General features: G+C 37.0%; 1 protein-coding gene across 1 annotated transcript; it reads left to right on the top strand.

The window, feature by feature from the left end:
• Positions 1-370: 370 nt before the first annotated feature.
• irf8 (interferon regulatory factor 8) lies at positions 371-6835 on the top strand. The gene is made up of 9 exons (XM_066714087.1): positions 371-679; positions 1516-1700; positions 2489-2672; positions 3093-3175; positions 3492-3600; positions 4610-4657; positions 5004-5390; positions 5682-5797; positions 6115-6835. The coding sequence occupies exons 2-9, from the start codon at positions 1524-1526 to the stop codon at positions 6301-6303; spliced, it is 1293 nt and encodes a 430-aa protein (XP_066570184.1). The 5' UTR covers positions 371-679; positions 1516-1523; the 3' UTR covers positions 6304-6835.
• Positions 6836-21307: the final 14472 nt, after the last annotated feature.

The raw sequence follows: 21307 nt of genomic DNA on the forward strand, positions 1-21307 counted from the left end.
TAACAGGTATTACGTGTATTGCTCATAACGTCTACATATCAGCAGTGTTTCGCAATAGAACATGACTTCTTGTCTCACAGCGCTGGTAACAATGTGTTTTAATCCCGGACCTCCACTGGTTTAAGTTCAAAGACAAAAAAAGTCTATTTTTTGGAACACAAGGTGGCATCAACATTCGAGGGGACTTCCAGTGGACACGCTACATTCCGCTCCGAGCGAGAAATCCCCTGCGCTCGTCACAGCTCCGCACTCCGGAAATGTGCCACCACCCCCACTGCCGCGCCAGAGCCCCCGAGGAATTCATTACAAATGTGTTCAGCGCACTCACGCCGATTATTACACTTCTTTCTCAGCTGTCTTTCTAACACTGTGAGACATACAGCCCGAGCATAGTTTCCTTTACAGCTGATTTCTCGGAAAACTTTGGGTTTAGAAGAAACCCAATCTACCTCCGCTGATTGGCTAGGAGGGGTCAAAGCTGTTCTTGCCTGTGATTGGACGTCAATCAAATCTGACGCCCAATCGGGTTTCGCAAGAGAATCTGTACATGTGAATGAAATTTATAAACAAGAACTTTCATCAGCTCCAGCATTAGTGTTAGAGACCTTGGACTGCGAAGGACTGGCGCTATATAATCAATCAAGCCGCAGTTTCTTCAATATCATCAGGACATAATCAGGTAAGCATTTGGATCAGTTTCTCTTCTTGGGTAGAGGTAGAAATAGTATACTGATGCAGACTACATATATTCTAATGTTTTGTTTTACCATATGGGTTATATGATCAATTAAAAAATGGTTGAACTGACAATAGTGTAGGAAAATACAAGTTACGCTGCTGTAATGCTTTGTCAAACTGTATAGAGAAGTATATTTGAGATCAGTAATTAATTTCGTTTTGGGGGTATTTATGTTAATAATACAGCAATAGAAGATAAGAAAACAACTATGCACATTAATGTTATCACAATCCTGCAACTTGGTGTAGATGGTTATCTCTTGCTTCATATTGGAGCAATTGATCACATTGAAAGTCCACAAAGTGACGCACAATATCTACATTAGATCTTTGTGCTGCTTTCTTTTCTTGTTTGATGCATGTACAGCAAACTTGAATGTGACGGCTTCTCTCAAATGGTTAGATTGTGATTTATATGTACGTTACTAACGGTCAAGTGCAGAAGTACCTTGAAAGGAACTGTACTGATGTTGTTTTGGTGTTGTGCATGCTACACTATTCTTTGCATTAAAAAAAAACAACAAAACAAACAAACAAAAAAATTGATGTTGACAAGCGAAAATGCAGTCCAGTTACAGCAGCTGTAAACGGATCCACCTGTGCATTTTCTTAGAAATGAATAGCCAGCATGCACACGCACTGCGCTGTGCTGAGGATGCGTTGTGCGCTCGGGGGGTGTAGGTGAGCTCGCACAGGTAAAACTGTCCAACCTGCAGCACAGTGGCGAAGGACATGCAATCACACGCTGCTGATCTACACCGACTCTACTCTTGGCAGGCTGCACGATGACTGACCGAAACCCGGGCGGCAGGAGGCTGAGGCAGTGGCTGATCGAGCAGATCCACAGTAACCTGTACCCCGGGCTGCTGTGGGAGAACGACGAGGAGACCATGTTCAGGATCCCCTGGAAGCACGCCGGGAAACAGGACTACAACCAGGAGATCGACGCGTCCATTTTCAAAGTATGTCAGACGCACATCGCACGTCATCTCCCAGCTGAGGTGTGAGGTGTGAGGCTGCGCGCTGCACCTGCCCACTCGTGTTCCACTTCCACTGCAATATTCACAAACATCAGCACTGGGTTTCTTTTTAGAGTAGGTGTATAAGCTCCTGTGATGCATGTTATTACAGGAAAAGACCGTGGAAATGCAAGCAAATGTCAAATAATGTCAACATACAAGCAGAGTATTTTGTTATAATGTAATTATCTTTCAGTAGATATTAGACCATAAGACAGTTTACAAACCATACTGTACTGTGAGGAGAGATCGGTATAGTGAGGGTGGGCATGGCTTTATAATTCCTGCAAAAAGATCACTTACATTCTCTGTCAGTCCTTGAAAGCTTTGGAAGATGTTTGAATCTAACATTTTTCACCCTCATTTCCTCTTGAGATGACTGCAATAGTTTTGTCCATTTGGGGGTTGTTTTTTCAGGTTGCTGATAATACCAGTATGCACCTAATAACGTCTGTTTGCTGGCTTTTTCACTGAATTGCACTATAGCAGATTGATTTAAGTGAAAATGTCACACTGCTGTAAATATATGTTAGAAGGGTGTACAAAACATGTGGAGGGTGCAATTTGTACTGCTTATATGTTGAAAACAAATATAGTTGATAAAACAGCATATGCTACAGTACCTGAAACATCGTGGTGTATTTCACAGATACTGTGCACTTCAGATGACGTCCATGTGTCTTCTGAGTTCCGGCCTGTTGCACACGAATGGTTTTCTCTTGCTCTTCTAGGCATGGGCTGTGTTTAAAGGGAAATTTAAAGAAGGGGACAAAGCAGAGCCAGCGACCTGGAAGACAAGACTGCGTTGTGCACTGAACAAGAGCCCTGACTTTGAAGAAGTTACAGACCGGTCCCAGCTCGACATATCAGAACCTTACAAGGTGTACAGGATAGTTCCAGAGGAAGAGCAAAAATGTGAGCATTTCACCACATAGCCATTAGTGGCCATAAGCCCACGCTTTCTTAAAAATAAAGGTTGTTGACAATTAAAGAGTTTATCACAGCTGGATACATACTTACAGGTGCAATATATTAACAATCAACATTACACAAAGACATCAATTGACAAACGCATGTTTAGCACACACACACACACACACACACACATTCAAGTTCTAATAATGACAAATGATGATTTTCTGAAAATTAACTTCCCTTTTAGCTGACATTTTACTGAACATGTCTTTAAATAAATAAACCTAGATATAATCTGCCATATAGCAGATATTTATATATACAGATGATCAAATGAATGTTAGATCGAAGAGGCTTTTAATTAACAGAGAGAAATGTTGTATGATGCAGGGTGTCTAATTAATGGTCCATTTTAAACAGGTAAAATGGCTGCAGCCCTCAGCTCCAGCGATGTGACAGATATGGAGTGCAGTCCATTAGAAATCGAAGAACTCATAAAGGAGGTGAGGATCCTGGATATGTTTGGGCTCAACAAACTACACTGTATCAGTGCTGAGGCCTGACTGAATGTCACCATTTCCAATCTACAAGCAAACTGTTTTCAAGAGCAAAGGATCCATTTAAGAAAACAAAACACTAAATACAGTTGAGGACATTTCATACTTCACACTCCAACCACTGTAAACATAGGAAGGAAAATTACCACCTTTGATAACTTAGATAACTTTGAGATGGTACTGATCACAAAAAGGCAGTTTTTAAAAATACAAATGGATTGACCTGGACAGACCTTAATATGTTGTGGTGTTTTGTTTGTAGTCATCACCTGAGGACTACATGGGTATAATCCGGAGAAGTCACTCCCCACCCCAGGATACTGTCAGGACGCAACCTCAACCCGAATGGTGGCCGTCGACATGTCTGAACTGTAAGAATGTAGACATTACTTTCCATTCAGTTTTGGAGAAAGTATAGATTCACATCTGTTGCTGCACTCAGAACATCATTTGCGATATTCTTCAAACCTGGACCTTCAGGGCAAGAAATGTTCGCCTGATGTGAAACAGAGAAAAATTGTAATACTCAACTCAATAAGTAGCTACATTTTCCCTTTACCCTCAAGGAATGGATTTGAATAACTACTAAATGATTCTCTTTGATCTACTATGAACTGTTTTTAGTATCACTCAGCTTGGTCAGCTTTCCTGAGACATTTGACTTGGCATTTTGTTTTTGGGTTCAAATCAAGCTTGTGTAGTAAGAACTCATGTCCACATATGATTTTCCCGTTTCTACTAATCCAGTCTTGCTTGTTAGGAAATAAGAACACAAGACATGAATTTCCTCTTGTGGAAGCTAAAACAAGACTAATAAGCACTGCCTGAAGCTTGCTCTGCAGAGATATGCTTGCAGTGAAGTCTGGATTGGCTAATTTCCTTTATATCTTTGCTGACATATGATGTTCCTTTGGTTAGGCCTATGAGACTTTTGCTGGAGAAGCTATATTTTCTGTTGAACAGACAAATAACAGTGAGCCATCACTGTCAGTTAATTCACAACTCATTAAAGCCATTTTGGGAAAGAAATCTTGACAAACTTGAATAGCATGACCTCATGCATGCCCTAGCGAGCAAAGCATCTGGAAAACTGACCTATCTAGAATAAATCAGTTTGTAGTCCCTGAAAGAGATACTGTTGTAATGTGGCATTTGTGTGCACAATGTTTTCTATTGCCAAAAGGCAGAATCCTTTAATTAAACTACAATGGCCACACTCCAGCTAGGCTTTTTAATTTTTGTGTGCTCTAAAAAAGTTTACAATGGTTCAGTAACCTAAATATGTTGTTCAATTAACAATTTGGGAGCATCAGTTGCAATCAAAATAATCTAACTTCAACTAGTTGAGTTAATATCAATTTATTATTTTTGTTTTTGCAGCAGTTCAAGCAATGCAAGATTCTTCACCTGCTGGGAATTTCAACGCCGGTATTGCATTTATTATTATTATTATTATTATTATTATGTATTTTGCACCTGTTTTTAATTTGAATGCAGTGGAGAGGAATACTGTGCACTTAAAAATCAATTAATTATTTTCCAGCTGAAGTTTGACAGTCACTATACTTGCATGTTGTCCCACTATAGTGTCCTGGCTTCGCCATGTTAAATGCAGATATGAAAGCTTGAGGCTCAATGGTATTACATTTACACAAACATGCTCTGTACTTTTGTTTATGGTAGGCATGGTTTTGTAATCAAACTCAAAGACAGCCTTTTTGTTGGTCATAATTCCTGTCAATTGAGATGGCTTGCTATATTGATCTCTTCACAGCCTTCTCTCAGATGATGATCACCTTCTATTATGGAGGGAAGTTAGTTGGCAACACCCTGACCACACACAACGAGGGCTGTCGGATCTCGCTGTTCCAGCCCCCCCTCGCCAACGAGATGCTGTACGGGCCCGACAGCCTGCAGAACATCCGGTTCCCGCCAGTGGAAATGATTGAAAATGAGCGGCAGCGCCACGTCACCAAGAAGCTGTTTGCCCATCTGGAGCGTGGGGTACTGGTGCGTGCCAACCGCGAGGGCATCTTCATCAAGCGGCTGTGCCAGAGCAGAGTCTTCTGGAGCGGCATGTGTTCCCAGTACAGCAGCTCCCCCAATAAGCTGGACCGGGACGCTGTCGTCAAGATCTTTGACACGGCCAGGTTTTTAACAGGTGAGCTGGATTTGGATAACTGACAGACAGGGCCTGGGAGAGACCGAAGGCCTTTCTTAGTGCGTGTGCGTGTGCGTGTGCGTGTGTGTGTGTGTTTGAATGTGCAAACTCTGAATGTTCTCTTACCAAAACAAAGACAGCTTTTGAGTAAAAGGAAGCCTTGTATTTCATCTTCATGCACATAACTATTGTGATATATTGATGATTTAAAAATTCCTTTTAGGAAAATAAAACTGATATCCATGTACTGTTTTTTTTTTTTCAAATTTTCACTTGTTATTGCTATTTCAGGTTTGCAGCTTTACCAGGAGGGCCAGTGCCCGGCCCCTGATCCAATTGTCACCTTGTGTTTTGGAGAGGAGTTTCCTGATGCTAACTCTGCTAAATACAAGTTAATAATTGTGCAGGTAAGGGAGAGAACAGATTTAAATTCAACATCTTTTAACACTTCTGAGATGAATAACGATGACTTTCACACTATTTTAAACCCATAAAGGCTGAAATCTCAAGCATCATACAATACAATCCCTTTTTATTTGTAATGTATAGACTTAGTAAATGAATCTGTTCAAGCAGGCAGATACAAAGATACTTTCTAAGTTGAGTGTGGGACTGCCCCAAATCTGACCATATTATACAGGAAATGCACAATCATCTAACTGTCAGAGGTACTAAACTAAATAATGTTCCTGTAACTTACTGTCAACTGTGCTGTGCCGTACAGATCACTCAGATGAACTGCCAGCAAGTCCTAGATGCCTTCAATGCCAGGAGGACGAATTACAGCAGCGGCAACCTGGAGATATCTGATGAATCTCAAAATGACCAAATGGCTCGCATCTTCCAAGACCTCTGCAGCTATAATGGCCAGCCGCGCCCCTGCTTCCGGGAAAACCTACCTATTACTGTATAATCCAGGACAACAAGGGTATTGGGGTGTATGGATGGAGTTAGGGCATTTGGGGTAAGGATAGGGAGTAACTCTGCCTTATCTGGCCTTGTACTGACTGGATTGTGGCTGCCACCTATGGCTGCCACCATTTTCTGCAAATGTGAAAGTGCATTATAAACACTTTTCTCAAGTATCCACATCTGTGTAATGGAAGAAATGTCCCATTTAATTTTTTAACCAGTGTAATTTGGATAGGTTTTACTATCTGTGAGGTTAACCACAATGTTGTAGACTTGCCTATATATGTATATATAAACTACTTAAAAAACATGTTATTATTGACATTTTCTACTGAGATGTAATTTGTACTTGTAAATGTTAGAAATTAAGCTTTATTTTTAAATAATTGAATGTATAGTGTGAATAGAAACTGAATCTCGGCGTGATAAATGTAGCATTATGATTTCATAAAGCTTAATTTTTATCAGCTATTATTACCAATGAATTAACAAACTTGCTGTTCTTGATTTAATAAAGATTCTATTTTGTTTAACTTTTGAATCTCTACATTATTTTGCTCTTATTTATGTAATTCACGGTTCCATTTTATATTATTTAGATTATGGCAAAAATAGAGAGATTTGTTCAAGAGAAACATGCAGGCTAAACAAAAATCATGGCTTTATGTGTATTTTCGTGTTTTGTATGGTGTCTAAATAAGATACCTACCACTCTTCCAGATCAATTCTATCATATAAGTCACTAGTAAAACTTTAAATGACCAAATAATGGCCAGGGTCAAAACCCAGCATGTACGCTCCTTCAGTTTTTCAGGGTGTGTTGTGTCATAACTTCCTGGATAGCAGAAACACTACAAAATGACCATATTTGCCACAGCAACTCAAGAAGTGATTATTAAGTCAACCTTGTGTTACTGTTTAATTTTCTTACTCCTTGATGGTAATTATAGTTTCCATAGACAACATGAAATGTTACGGAGCACCCAGCTGTGAGAAAAACAGTGAAGATGGCGTTACTATTTTCTACTTTCCAACAACTAGTGATTCAACCACAGTGGAGATTATTTGTGCAAGTAAACAATCACACATTCAAAAAAGGAAACATCTGCAGCGATTACTTTGATCACAGTGCAATCCTACATTTACATCACTTGATTCTGACACTCGTCTGCTGTGGTGTGTATGAATTTGCTGTGTGTGTTTGCAATGTAAACAGTAACTTTCTTATTCCAGTACAATGTGTGTGAAGTAATTTTGTCTTTTGTAATGAGAGTCGTTTAAGATAATCAGCCTAACACTCCAGCTTGAGGTGACTGCACCACCTACAAAAAAAGAAAATATTAGTTGTGTATAACCATGACAATCATAATTATTGCTTGTACGTATTATTACTTATCCAGATTTGTCCAAACTGAAATAAAAACATTAACTTCTATAGGTATGTAAAAATAACAAAAGCACATCCTGAAAAACTGAAGGAGCATACATGCTGGGTTTTGACATCTTCTACTATTTGGTAGGTTTGACATTTTAAAGTTTTATAAATTGGTTATATGATAGAATCGATCTGCAAGAGATACATATACATCTTGCTTATGCACTATAACAACACATAAAGATGCATAAAATCATGATTTTAGAAATGGTGCGTGTTATACTTTAATATTGCAGCAAGCAATTACAGTAATAATCCCACTGCCATTCAACTGATACACAAGGCTTTTCAATGACCAAACCACTACATAATATATACAATAACATCAGCAATACAATCTTAACCCATTAGGTTCCAGCTCAACTGGAAGTTTGAGCCAAACCTAACAAAATAATATTGTATGGGGACATAATACAAATATTGTCTGAACATCTTTGTCTTAGGGAGTGTGGACACATTGAATATATTTATGTTTTGGTTCTGTTATTATGTTTGTATATACCAGCATCTAGAAGACCTGCTCTTTATAATACACATTTAAAAATAGTTATGAAAATCTACATAAGATTAATTAATTCTTGTAACTACTAACTAATGAGCAGAATGAACAACAGTTTGTCATTTTACTTCAATGAGAAAATAAACCTGTGAAACAGCCATATTAAAAAAATTAAAATAAAACGTGTTTGGAAAATCATCAGTGTTGATGAAAATCATCAACTGAAACTTGGAAGTGAAATACTCCTGCCCAGTGATGTTGCCCTTTTGGAACTCTTCTACAGCCGTTACTCATAGGCATTCTTTAAAAAGAGCATGATGCAACATTGCAATTTATCATTTGCCATTTTCTTAATCTTTAAATGTGAAAGAATGTAGGCTGTTCTAAAGAAACAGGTTTTTGTTTAATAGAATTTGACTTCTACGTTTTTAAGAAAGGGGAATGAAAAGACAATGGCATTTGGTTCTCACAGGGCCCAAATATATAGTCATGAAAATAACATTAGACATTCTTAAAACACGTTTTAAAACTTGAAATTTGAAATATATATGATTATAATGGCCATACATTCACTGTACACTGGCATTACAAATGTAAACTATTACAACAAAACATAGGAACCTTATTGCACTTATATACAGCTGTTGAAATTGAAAATTCGTGTTTTATTCATAAGGTAACAATAGAGGAAAATGTATACTAACAGCCCCTACAGATTAAGCATTTTTACCTTGATATTATTTTAACAGAGACAAAGCAATTCTCTGATTTTGAATTAATATTTCCCTCAAGGAAGACAAATGCTAATTGCATAGTATTTCTTTAAAAAAATAATTGTAATTATTATGATTATGTTTTGTTAATTTATTTCTGGAAATCCCCTTATTATGATAATACATATAAAACAAATGTCTACTGAAGTCTTGCTCCATTCACTGTCTGAGAGACAGGGGGAGGGGGAGGGGAGGGAAAAACTCAGCTCTGTTCCCAGTATGTGACTTAACACGAGCAGAATTCAAGTCTTCAGTGACTTATCATTGCAGACATTTTTAAATCATTACAATTAGAGCTCCAGAGCATGATAAAGCAAACAAACGCTTTACTAATATGGAAACAACACTGATCACAAATTACAATCCAGTTCACCTTTAATATGCTTCTATCCAAGATCCTCCAAACAGAACAGATAGGTTTTCCAACTTAAATAATAATAATAATAATAATAATAATAATAATAATAATAATAATAATAATAATAGCAGCAACCTGACCAGGAATAAATGACCATACCAGGGTATGCATGAGATTATGTAAAATCATGTCATTGAAAGTTGTTTTCCACAAGTTTTAAAATTCCTATCCACAATGGTTCAGACCACAACAGGTGTGAATGGGAAGTGAAAAGGCAGCCGGGGTGTATTTTTAGCAGGACAATCTGCAAAGTGCAGAACTACAGACCAGGCAGTGGTTTCAATTTTTCACTCCAAAATTAAAACTTTACAAATACCTTTATGTTCCTTTTGTGGGAGATTTCTTTGAAATAGCATATGTTATTATAAGCAAGACATAGCCTTTCACTTCCTATGATGTTTTTGTGTAGAAAATTAAATCCAGTGAGTATTAGTTTCTATAGTGGAAAATATAAATAGACTATAGATGGAAATCATCTGAATAGCAAAGAAAAGAAATGATTTAAAGCAAAATGGGCTTTAATAGGAATATTCCAGAAAATTGAAATATTTCACTGTTAGGTACTTCTTGGTTATAGGGACTGTCTTATTATCTTCTTTACCTACTCAAGGGATTCAGACACTCAGGGATGGTACAGTACCAGTGTGGGTGTTGTACAGGACAGTAAGTTTCCTTTTATATATTACATGCATGTCATTAAGCAGCAAGTTACATCGTGCCTGAAAAGTAAGTTCTCTTATACATAGTATAATCATAATTAGTTTACAAGTATTTTTAAAAAGGGGATGTGAAAATTAGATAACAAATTAAACAAAAAATAAACACAGTAACAGGCACCTTCAGGTTTTGTATTTTTTTATCGTAAAGGTGTTTACCCAGCAGAGCTAGTGGGACAGCCATGAGTAATGGTCCATTGAACTGAAGGAAGGGTGGAGTAACACCGGTGTGATCTGGTACATAGTGCTCTTTTACAATAGACTGCTGATAGCAAAAAAAAAATTTGTTTGGGACCAATTACACAAAAAAATAAGTTTCTATAACAAACAAATGGTTATGTTAATTCCTACAACAGGATTCTCTGGTAATTCCCTGGCCTCTCTGAATGTGATGAGTATATTTAAAATAAACCTAAAAATGGCAAACACTTCCATATTTCAAAACAAAAATCTATACACAAATTCAATACCCAACAGTTCTCAGTCCACAGTTCAATAACAAATTAGGTAATGCATAGCAAGAGAATTTCTGGAACTGAATGCACCATCAATTGAGGCATTTCTTGATTATTGTGATACAAAAAAAAATCTCAAAATTTCAAAGAGGATGAAATTGCACTATCTTAAGCCAGATCCTCCTTCACTGATCTTTTCAGTAAGAGACATTTTTTATGGAGTTCAGGTGGAGGACAACAGCAATCATGCACTTGACCAAAGAATAAATAAATCTGTTAGCCGACACTTTCCAAAATCCATAGCTGTGTTTCTTCTCCGCCCTGAGCACCGTCCTTCAGCAGTTTCTTGGCTCCTTGCGCCCAGTGGAGAGGTTCTGATTGGCCTCGTCCTCAGGGGTGGGTCATTGTAAACTCAGTTGGGCAAATACAATAAACTCTATTTACCTTCTGCTATCTACATCTATTAGGGGTTGTTCAAACTCCTGAAAGACTATATATGACCTATTTAAAAAAAAGGCAAAAACAAGAAACAAACAAAAATAATTGAAATTTACACACAAACTCACACACATACACATAAGATGGTGTAAATGCGACCACATATTAAAAGTTAGAGAACGTATAAGAAAACAGCTTCTGATGGCAAAAGATGGCCTTATTTCACAAAGCTACACATCAGCAATGGCTCAAATCACTTCCATCTGCTTCCGGCGACATGCGACTCACTGGCTTCTCTCCCATGATATGACAGTTTTATTGCTTTATTTCTAGCTACTTTCCTGCTCTGGACATGAATTGCACAATGCTGGCAGTGCTCTATTTGCTGAGAGAGCAACTTCTTATCCTTAAAAAGGCAACATTAACAAGAAAGACAAGAAAGAAAAATTCAGCTGAAACAAGAATAACAAACAAAAACAAAAACTATCTGGCTATCATAATTAGTGACTTGTGTTAAAAAGAATCCCTGGACCAATTAATCACCCATTTAGTTTGTTACATATTATTGAGGCTTGATGTTAAAGTTTGTTGTAGACTTATGCTATAAGTGGTATATCATGAAAAAGCACGCTAACATTTGACATTTTCTATACTTTTATTGGGTTTGATTCCCATAAACACAACATAAACCTATAATCACAGCTGATAACCTTTTTCTAACAGGAAAAACAGAAAAGGATTAAAAAACTAATTCAAGATATTTCAATGTATTTTCTGGTATCAAAGGGAAACAGAGACATCTTGTTATTAGAATAAATTAGAGTAGAATAAAAAAATGTTATACTACTCACATATTAACCATATCTCTGCTTCGAAAAAACATGCAAACGTTTCACTATATCATCATAAACAGGTACTATGCACTTTTTAAAATGTGTTTTCCTTATAAAATATACTTACAGGTTATTATTCTTTAGACTGTGCAATATCAATCAATTATAATGTTACTATCATTATATAAACCAGTATCTTAGCAAATTAGTATCATTAGTATCATAGTATCATATTAGTATAAAAAAGTATCTTAGAATTTCCTGACTAATGACTTGTATGCATGATCGACACATAGTGACATGTTTACATATGAAAACAGACCTGCAGTTCAAGGAAAGAATACATAATGACTGGACAACTTCCACAATATTTATTTGACATACTGTGAGTGTACACCTAATTAACATGATACAATCATACATGTGATTTTATTTGCTAACACCCTGACAGACTTTGAGTTAATTAGCAAATTACTTGCAGAATAAAATATGATTTCTGCGATTAAGCAGCAGTTCACAGGATTTCAAAATATATGCCGTGCCTTTGCTGTGTACATCTGTTAAGAGAAAGTCAAACCACATTGTTGCCTATGATTCCAGGCATACACAACCTTGCAGGCCATTTAGAAGGATGTCAAATAAAATGAATATAGGTGGACCATATTTGAATTCAGTGAAATGTACAAAATATAGCCTAAACACTGTTACTGATATATTTACAGTTATTTGGCAGACACACTTTTAATTTCACACACCATCTGTCATTTATTTTGAATTACAGTTTTCTGGAGAATAATGGTAAATCTGTGTGTAACATGACTAATACAAAATTCAGTGAAAATTGTGAAATATGCAACATGTAAAAGCCCTTATATATAGGCTAATTCAAACCTTTGTCATATGCCCTTGAATCATGTTTACCATGCACAATGCACAATATATGATAAACAGATTAAATTGGAAGGAAATATTATTATTTCTAATAGGATTACCAAATATTCAAACAAAAAAAGACAAAAAGTGCAGCAGTACTTCACAAATATGCACAGAATACTGTCCTATGTTTAAAAATGTCCTTTTTTCTTTAAAAAATCAACACACATATACAACACAACACACATATATATATATATATATATATATATATATATATATATATATATATATATATATATACTGTATTATTATTATGATTATGATTATGATTATTATTAATCTCGAAATTGGAATATAAAATTTCTAGAACACTCTGGGATTCTAAATACTTTATCAACTAAAAACCTAAAACAACTAATAGAAACGTGTATTTTCTATATTTTGACCTGACTCTGAATATAATTGTAATTTATTTCTCATACTGATTGCTTATTGGAATTCCCCACACAAATAGATTACTCTAGCAGCCTGTTCTATATACTGTTCTGAAAAATGACTATGGTGTGTCCAGAAAGTGTTTGTGCTTTGTAGGAGGACACAAAGTCCTTGCAACATATAGGCAGGCATTTTTCCCTAATCACTATAGAACAATTTGTATTTTCTGGAGCAGTTACTAAATAAGGCAAATAGAGTTAGCAAAAGCAAAATAGAATAAAATACAGCTCAACACTTTGGACAAAGATGTAACACAATATATATTAACTAAGACAAACCACTACTGCGTTATGTGCAATGAAAAACACAGTATTGATCATTGACATATATTAGACAAACACATAATGTAGTACCAAGTCATTATCTTGTCAGAAACACCAATATATTTGTCATTTTTGTCCAATTACCTATTTGTAATAGGTAAATTACATTATTTTGACTTTTATGTCCAATATAAATTAGCATGGTACTTCCTGGTCTTCTGTTCACCTATATAGAGGTCTCTGTACCATGCTATCTCAGTTCCTGTTTTTGTCTGGCAGATATTACAGCTCTTGGGTCACACTGGGGTTATTTTTGTGTAATGCTGTTACAAGACATTGCGCTCTCCTTTCCAGTGTGGGTTAAGGGTTTTTTTCTAGTGATGTATAACAAAATGAATAAACAGATTTCTCTCTAATGTAATCCTGTGGGGATTTTATCTAAAGAGTAGAAGGGAAAATCTCCAGTGTCATATTATTCTTGGTTGATCAACTTTTGACCTTAAAATCAATATTAGTAATAGTCATGAGACGAGCGATATATCCCGTGGAGGATTAAAACTCCCGAAGGGAGAGGTCACCTGCTCGTGGAAATAGTTTAGGTTTTTATTCTAAAGAAATGTTCTCCATTATTCTCTAGTTATTTTGGTTTATTGGTTTAAAAACAATAATACAATATTCTAGTTAACAACATCACTACAAAAGGTAATGTGCACATGCCACTGATTCAAATTAAGTTTAATCTACATAGAAGCATTTTAAGGTGGTGTAGAAAGGTGGTGAGACATTGTACAGTTCAACATTTATTTTATTTTGTAATCCAGATCCTCCAAAATATGTCTGAATTGAATTTAAGTAATCGTTTTTACTGATAAAAAATATACATCTGAGACAATCAGTATGGGTTCCTGCACAATTCCATGAAGAACAGTTCTCTTAACACACTGTAGATCTGTTGTCTTGAAAAATAAGTGTGATTTGTGAGTTCATTATTCTCTTATAAAATGCACTGCAAATACAACAAGAGGAGTCAAGTGCAAAATCAGGCAATAAGAAAGCATGTGCTACGTCACAAAGACAGTATATCTTCTATCTAGTCAAATTATCTTATACTTCACATTATTTTGTTAGATCCTAATAATGCTCTACCATGACAATAAGTGATGCAAACAAAGGATGATCTTGGGATACCCCTCAGATGAGATTCTCCTTTATTCAAACAGAACAGGAACTTAAAGCAGCTCTCCCAAAACTGAGACAGGAAACCAAGTCTGTTTCTTTTCAAATCTTGTCTGAGTCTGTATCTAATTTTGCCCCGACTCTGGAGTCACATTTTCATTTTCTTTCAAATAGTCTTCTTTCCTCTTCTGAGATTCTAAAGTGTTAGCATCATCTTAAAATATCACGTAAAGATTTTATGAAAGGACAAGAGTGTAAAGTATTTTCCCAGCTTTTCTGACTTGTGAGACATTTAATCAACATGATATGTAATATGCAATTCAAAATATTCAATTAGGAAAAGTCAACATTTCAGAAATGGTTTCGGTCCGATTAATCTGGTCTGAGGTAATATTACAGAATTAACTTTATAAACAGCATTACTTTATTATACACCAATAACGATTCCGACAGTGTTCCTCTACCACAGAAGCAGCTGTGGTTCATTGAAAGGAACAATTCTGTGATTAATTTACTTATATTGTTCTTTAAACAAACAGTATTAAATAATTCCATCTTTTCAGAGTTTGTTGAATACTGATTCAGTCCAGAAGAAACTATAAATAAACCACTTAACAACTGAGAAAAAAACGATAAAGTATCAGATAAAGTATGTTTAAGTGTGAGATATAAATAGTTACAATACTGCATAAAATAACCACTTCTATGGTTATGTGTATGTGTATACTTGGTTATTTAGTTGAAGTTTACTGCAGTATCTGAAATTGCTGTGCTGTGCTGTTAATTGGTTATTAGGGCACTGTGTTTTATGTGACTTTTTATGTTAAATTGAAATTCAACTGCTATGCCCTAGATGTCCCTGCAGCCTTCCCAAATTACAGTAAATTGAATTCACAATTAAGAATTCAACATATTATGGTTGGACTAATTAGAAAAACTTATTTTAATTAGTATAAATGGTAACTGAATAAACTGATCCATTACAAGAAACATTTTGAGACATCTCAATCAAAAATAATTGAATGGAGGAAGCACATGCAACAATATAGCCTACACCTAGTGTTCTGTACACTGAAGGATATAATTTATTTTGCACTGCCATTCAAAGTCAACAACAGACTGCATATTTATCAACAGAAAATGAAAGGATGAGATTGACAGCTATGATACAGCTATTTTAGATTTGAGAGGCATTTGTTTGTGCTAATATTCCCCTGGAAGAAATGTCAATCCCACACAACATGTATTTCTGAACAAACATGTAATAAATTCAGGGGCAATTCCTATAGCAGGTCAACTGAAAAGGGAATATCTAACTCCAATCAACATTGTTGATCTATAAAAGATGGAAATGTACAACTGGTAAAGATGTCTGACCTGCAGTTACAGTCCAGTCCAGGAAGATGAATAGGAGGTGAAAGATGAGGAGAAGAAGTGGACACAGAAGATGTTGCTGTGCAAGTCTCTGAACCCGACGACACTGCACGGTTGCCATCCTCGGGTGGAGGTGAGGCAGAGTAATAAAAAAGCTGATCCTCATTATCCAATTAACAAGCAATTAGAAGGCTAACTAGGCAGAGCAGACTGGGGGAGGGGGTTTCACCTGGTGAAATAATAAATAAATAAATAAATAAATAAATAAATATTAAAGAAACCATGAAACATGATAAACAAAAACTGTGAAACCAAATCATGTGAAACTAAATCAATATTCCAACCATTTTTTAGTTTGGTGGGCTGTTCGTCCCGTGTGGATTTCCGGACCGCAATTCGGCAGCATCATCCACCCCCCTTCCCCCGGACCACACTTCACCACCGGACTGCCCCTGGTAACCATGTTGCACTAAGTTACAACTTTTAATTCAAGGAAAGCCTTGGTCTGCAAGAAATATAATATAAATTCCATAAACAAAGTTCCATAAACAAAATCTCTTGTTAGTATATGATTAGTATTTCTTTCACCTCAACTATGAGGGTAAATTACTCTGATTATTATTATAATAATTTTTTCAAAGAAACACAGACAAGTGTCACAAAGGAGAGAGGTTTCCTAACTTCTCTGAACTGGAGCACTCCAGTTCCTGGGGCTAACTGGTGGTTTGTATGGCTGACACAGTGCGCAGTGTACCACAAGTATGTGGGAGAAGAGAGGGATCATGTGACAGTTGAGGAAACCCATTTTTTTTCTTTTCTCTTTTTTCTTGAGAACGGTTGCTGTGTCTGCAGTGCGGCCAGACTCATTGCGACACCACTGTGCAAACTTTGTGGCACAAGAGATCTTCCAGAGAAAACAAGAGACATTCCAGGTGTAGCAGAAGGGGATGCAAGACGTCGCAGGACTGCCTTTTAAAACATGAAGCTAGTGCCTATGTTGGTTTTATTGTCCTTTCTAAAAGACTGATGCATTTTCCTAACATCAGCTTTAATTTTATTCCAGTATACTGCAGCAGGCATATGAATATATGACAGAAAGCAACCTACTCAACATTAATTATCACAACATTTGCTGTTGGCCTCCCATACACACTATTACAAATCCTTGTGGAGGACTATATCGACAATCCTCTTTGCATGTATTCATATAGATTATGCCAGGGCTAGCAGATGATAAAGTACCCTTTTCACATTGGGAGACCTGTAGGAGCGGTTTATTGGGATTGGGTCCTTTTGTGGACATATTGGGATTGTACAGTGTTTTGGTAAATACAATTTTAAAAAGAGGTGAAAGCAAAAGTCATTCTCACATAGCCTTTAGGAACTGCAATAATTCACATCCAATACTTTTATTGCCATTGGAGATTAATAACTTAAGTACAGAGATACAGGGTTTGGTGGCATTTATGCAGAGGCGTAAGAATCACCGACCTAAGTGCAACAGCGAAATACAGCCAAGCATTCTCATATACCCTGTAGCAGGGACACACTTTCTAAGAAAGCACATCTTGATTAAAAGAAAATAGAAAAAGAAAAAAAAGAAAGATATATACAACAAGTCCCTTATTCATCAAAACCAATAGTTTTGGTTTTTGTGGCGCTGTTTGCATCATTGCAGTTGTGCTGAATTGCTGACTCCACATGAAATTCATAAATCTAGCTGAACCAAGCTGCCAAGTCAGCAATGTTTTTGGTGTGTTAAATGGGAGATGTGAATCCCCTTGTTGTGTTACATCACAATATTCACATCTTTATTCGTTTTCAAAGTTTACCCTGTGTCAAAAGAACTAAAAACCTTTATAGAGAAAAGATGACAACTAGATATAAAGGGACTGCCTAAACAAACAGACAGATAAATACATAAATCACATCAGTTACTTAAAAGCAGAACACTTTGTCTTTGACTGAAGACCAGATAACGATAGGTTTGTGAATGCAACCCCGAAAAAGAGAATGCTATCAAAAGGGGAAGGGACCCTCAAAGACAACAGTCACACTCTACTGGAATAAAAAACAAGAAGAATTCTGACCGGGGCAGAGCACAGCTTATGCAACACCATCCAACATTTCCAGAAAACCAAACACAATATCTGTTCAGAAGGAAATAAAAAAAACGTACGGATGGCAGGACAAAAGCACCTGTACAACAACCGCTTCACAGCAACTGTATGCCTGCCGCTCTACTAGCAACAAATAACCAGAAGCAGCTCCAAAGGCATGCTCTACTGTCTATGTCTTACATGAATCAAACAAACTATATACTATATAGTCCACCGAGTAGTTGCACCAGGTTGCACTGTGGAAGAACACTGCATGGGCCCGTGCTGTTCAAACTGCACCAGTGTACCAGGGGCACTGAAGTGCATGTGCACCATGCTGTGAGGGTGCTTCAGAGTAACGTTGAGGCCGAAATATCACGCTGGAGAACAGCGGAGAAGTGTCTTGGGCACTAAGGGGGGGTTGAGGAGAGAGCACAGATCCAACTACAGGTGGAGCCACGGGCTATAGTAGAAGGTGTACCAGCGATGGAGGCACTCAGGTGGTTAGAATCTGTGTGGCAGACCGGGGACCCAGCCGGACCTCCGATTAGTGCCAAGATTCTTGTTTGCTGTGAATAAAGCCCTGAAAACAGGAAAACACCACACCACCACACCACATACTTATACTTAAATACATATATATACAGAATAAAAATATATATATTTTAAAATATATATACACTACTGTTCAAAAGTTTGGGGTCACTTCGAAATGTCCTTGTTTTCGAAAGGAAAACACATTTTTCGTCCATTAAAATAACATCAAATTGATCAAAAATACAGTGTAGACATTGTTAATGTAAATGACTATTGTAGCTGGAAACGGCTGGTTTGTAATGGAATATCTACATATCCATCAGTCCTGTGTTCCAATGGCACATATGTTGTGTTTGCTAATCCAAGTTTATCATTTTAAAAGGCTAATTGAACATTAGAAAACCCTTTTGCAATTATGTTAGCACAGCTGAAAACTGTTGTGCTGATTAAAGAAGCAATAAGACTGGCCTTCTTTAGACAAGGATCATCAGCAATTGTGGGTTCGATTACAGGCTCAAAATGACCAGAAACAAATAACTTTCTTCTGAAACTACTACTATTGTTCTGAGAAATGAAGGCTATTACATTATTATTATTATTATTATTATTATTATTATTATTATTATTATTATTATTATTATTATTATTTTTATTTTTTTTATTTTATTTTTTATTTTATTTTTTCTTGGCAAACGCCCTTATCCAGGGCAACTTACAACATAATTGCAAACAAAGTGCAAAAATACAGTGAAGTACAAGGCATCAATCATTACAAATTCAACTTAGCTAAAACATAGCAATTCAAAATACATTTTACAAATTCCAATTTACAATTTACACAAGTACAGTAAGTGACTTCCTACATCCTGGATGGTGAAAGCTAAGTGCTGTCAAGATGTAGGGTTACAGACGAGGGCTACGGGAAAGGGAGCAAGGAGGAAAACAATCAAGAACGCGAGGAGCATAATAAGCTGAAGTGCTATCTAGCAGGGATAGAGGACTAATATTACAAGTGCTGTCGGAAGAGATGTGTCTTGAGTAAGCGCCGGAATGAGGTCAAGGACTCTGCTGTTTTGACTTCGGTGGGCAGGTCGTTCCACCACTTAGGGGTTAGGGATGAGAAGGAGCGGCTCTGGAGGAAGGAGAGTGGAGAGGAGGCAGAGTTAGCCTTCTGGCACTGGAGGAGCGCAGTGGTCTGGAGGGGATGTATGGAGAGACGAGTGACTGAAGGTAGCTTGGTGCAGTGTGGTCAAGACAGCGGTAGGTGAGGGTCAAAGTCTTGAACTGAAGAAATTGCCAAGAAACTGAAGATCTCGTACAAAGCTGTGTACTACTCCATTCACAGAACAGCGCAAACTGGCTTTAACCAGAATAGAAAGAGTGGGAGGCCCCGGTGCACAACTGAGCAAGAGGACAAATACATTAGAGTGTTTAGTTTGAGAAACAGACGCCTCACAGGTCCTCAACTGGCAGCTTCATTAAATAGTACCAGCAAAACACCAGTCTCAACGTCAACAGTGAAGAGGCGACTCCGGGATGCTGGCCTTCTAGGCAGAGTTGCAAAGAAAAAGCCATATCTCAGACTGGCCAATATAAAGAACAAATTAAGATGGGCAAAAGAACACAGACACTGGACAGAGGAAGATTGGAAAAAAGTGTTATGTACAGACGAATCTAAGTTTGAGGTGCTCGGATCACAAAGAAGAACATTCGTGAGATGCAGACCAAATGAAAAGATGCTGGAGGAGTGCGTGACGCCATCTGTCAAGCATGGTGGAGGCAATGTGATGGTCTGGGGGTGCTTTGATGGTGGTAAAGTGGGAGATTTGTACAGGGTAAAAGGGATCTTGAAGAAGGAAGTGTATCACTCCATTTTGCAACACCATGCCAAATCCTGTGGATGGCACTTGATTGGAACCAATTTCCTCCTACAAAAGGACAATGACCCAAAGCACAGCTCCAAACTATGCAAGAACTATTTAGGGAAGAAGCAGTCAGCTGGTATTCTGTCTATAATGGAGTGGCCAGCACAGTCACCAGATCTCAACCGTATTGAGCGTAAGAAGTGTCCATCAAGCCAATCCAACTTGTGAGAGATGCTTCAGGAAGCATTGGGTGAAATCTCTTCAGATCAACTAGAATGCCAAAGGTCTGCAAGGCTGTAATTGCTGCAAATGGAGGATTCTTTGATGAAAGCAAAGTTTGAAGGACACAATTATTTCAATTAAAAATAATTATTTCTAACGTTGTCAATGACTATATTTCCTATTTATGTTGCTATATTTCCTATTCAAACTCATTTCATGTATGTTTTCATGGAAAACAAGGAGTGACCCCAAATGTTTGAATGGTAGTGTATATAATTACACTAACAAAAAAATTAAACAGAGACTAGGTATACTACCATGGAGCCCCGAGGTGTAACACTGCTAGTTTAATCAAATTAACTGAGTGAAAGTAGGAACATTTATTCTTAAAAGGTTTTTAAATGGTATTTTATGATTCAAAAAATAGAAATGTGAGAGACTTTCTGCTCATATCTGGAGAGGTCCACCCAAATGGCAAAAAGAGGAGGAGCTACTCCACACAGCCCGATACATACAAATAGAAAACAGGAA

The sequence above is a fragment of the Amia ocellicauda genome, chromosome 9, assembly GCF_036373705.1.
Source record: "Amia ocellicauda isolate fAmiCal2 chromosome 9, fAmiCal2.hap1, whole genome shotgun sequence".
Classification (NCBI taxonomy): Eukaryota; Metazoa; Chordata; class Actinopteri; order Amiiformes; family Amiidae; genus Amia; species Amia ocellicauda.

Bases quoted from the DNA above. Each gene is read 5' to 3' on its own strand.
- irf8 (XM_066714087.1), top strand. From the start codon at position 1,524: ATGACTGACCGAAACCCGGGCGGCAGGAGGCTGAGGCAGTGGCTGATC. The intron at 2,673-3,092 runs GTGAGCATTTCA...CATTTTAAACAG, and splicing joins TCCAGAGGAAGAGCAAAAAT to GTAAAATGGCTGCAGCCCTC. The intron at 3,176-3,491 runs GTGAGGATCCTG...TTTTGTTTGTAG, and splicing joins TCGAAGAACTCATAAAGGAG to TCATCACCTGAGGACTACAT.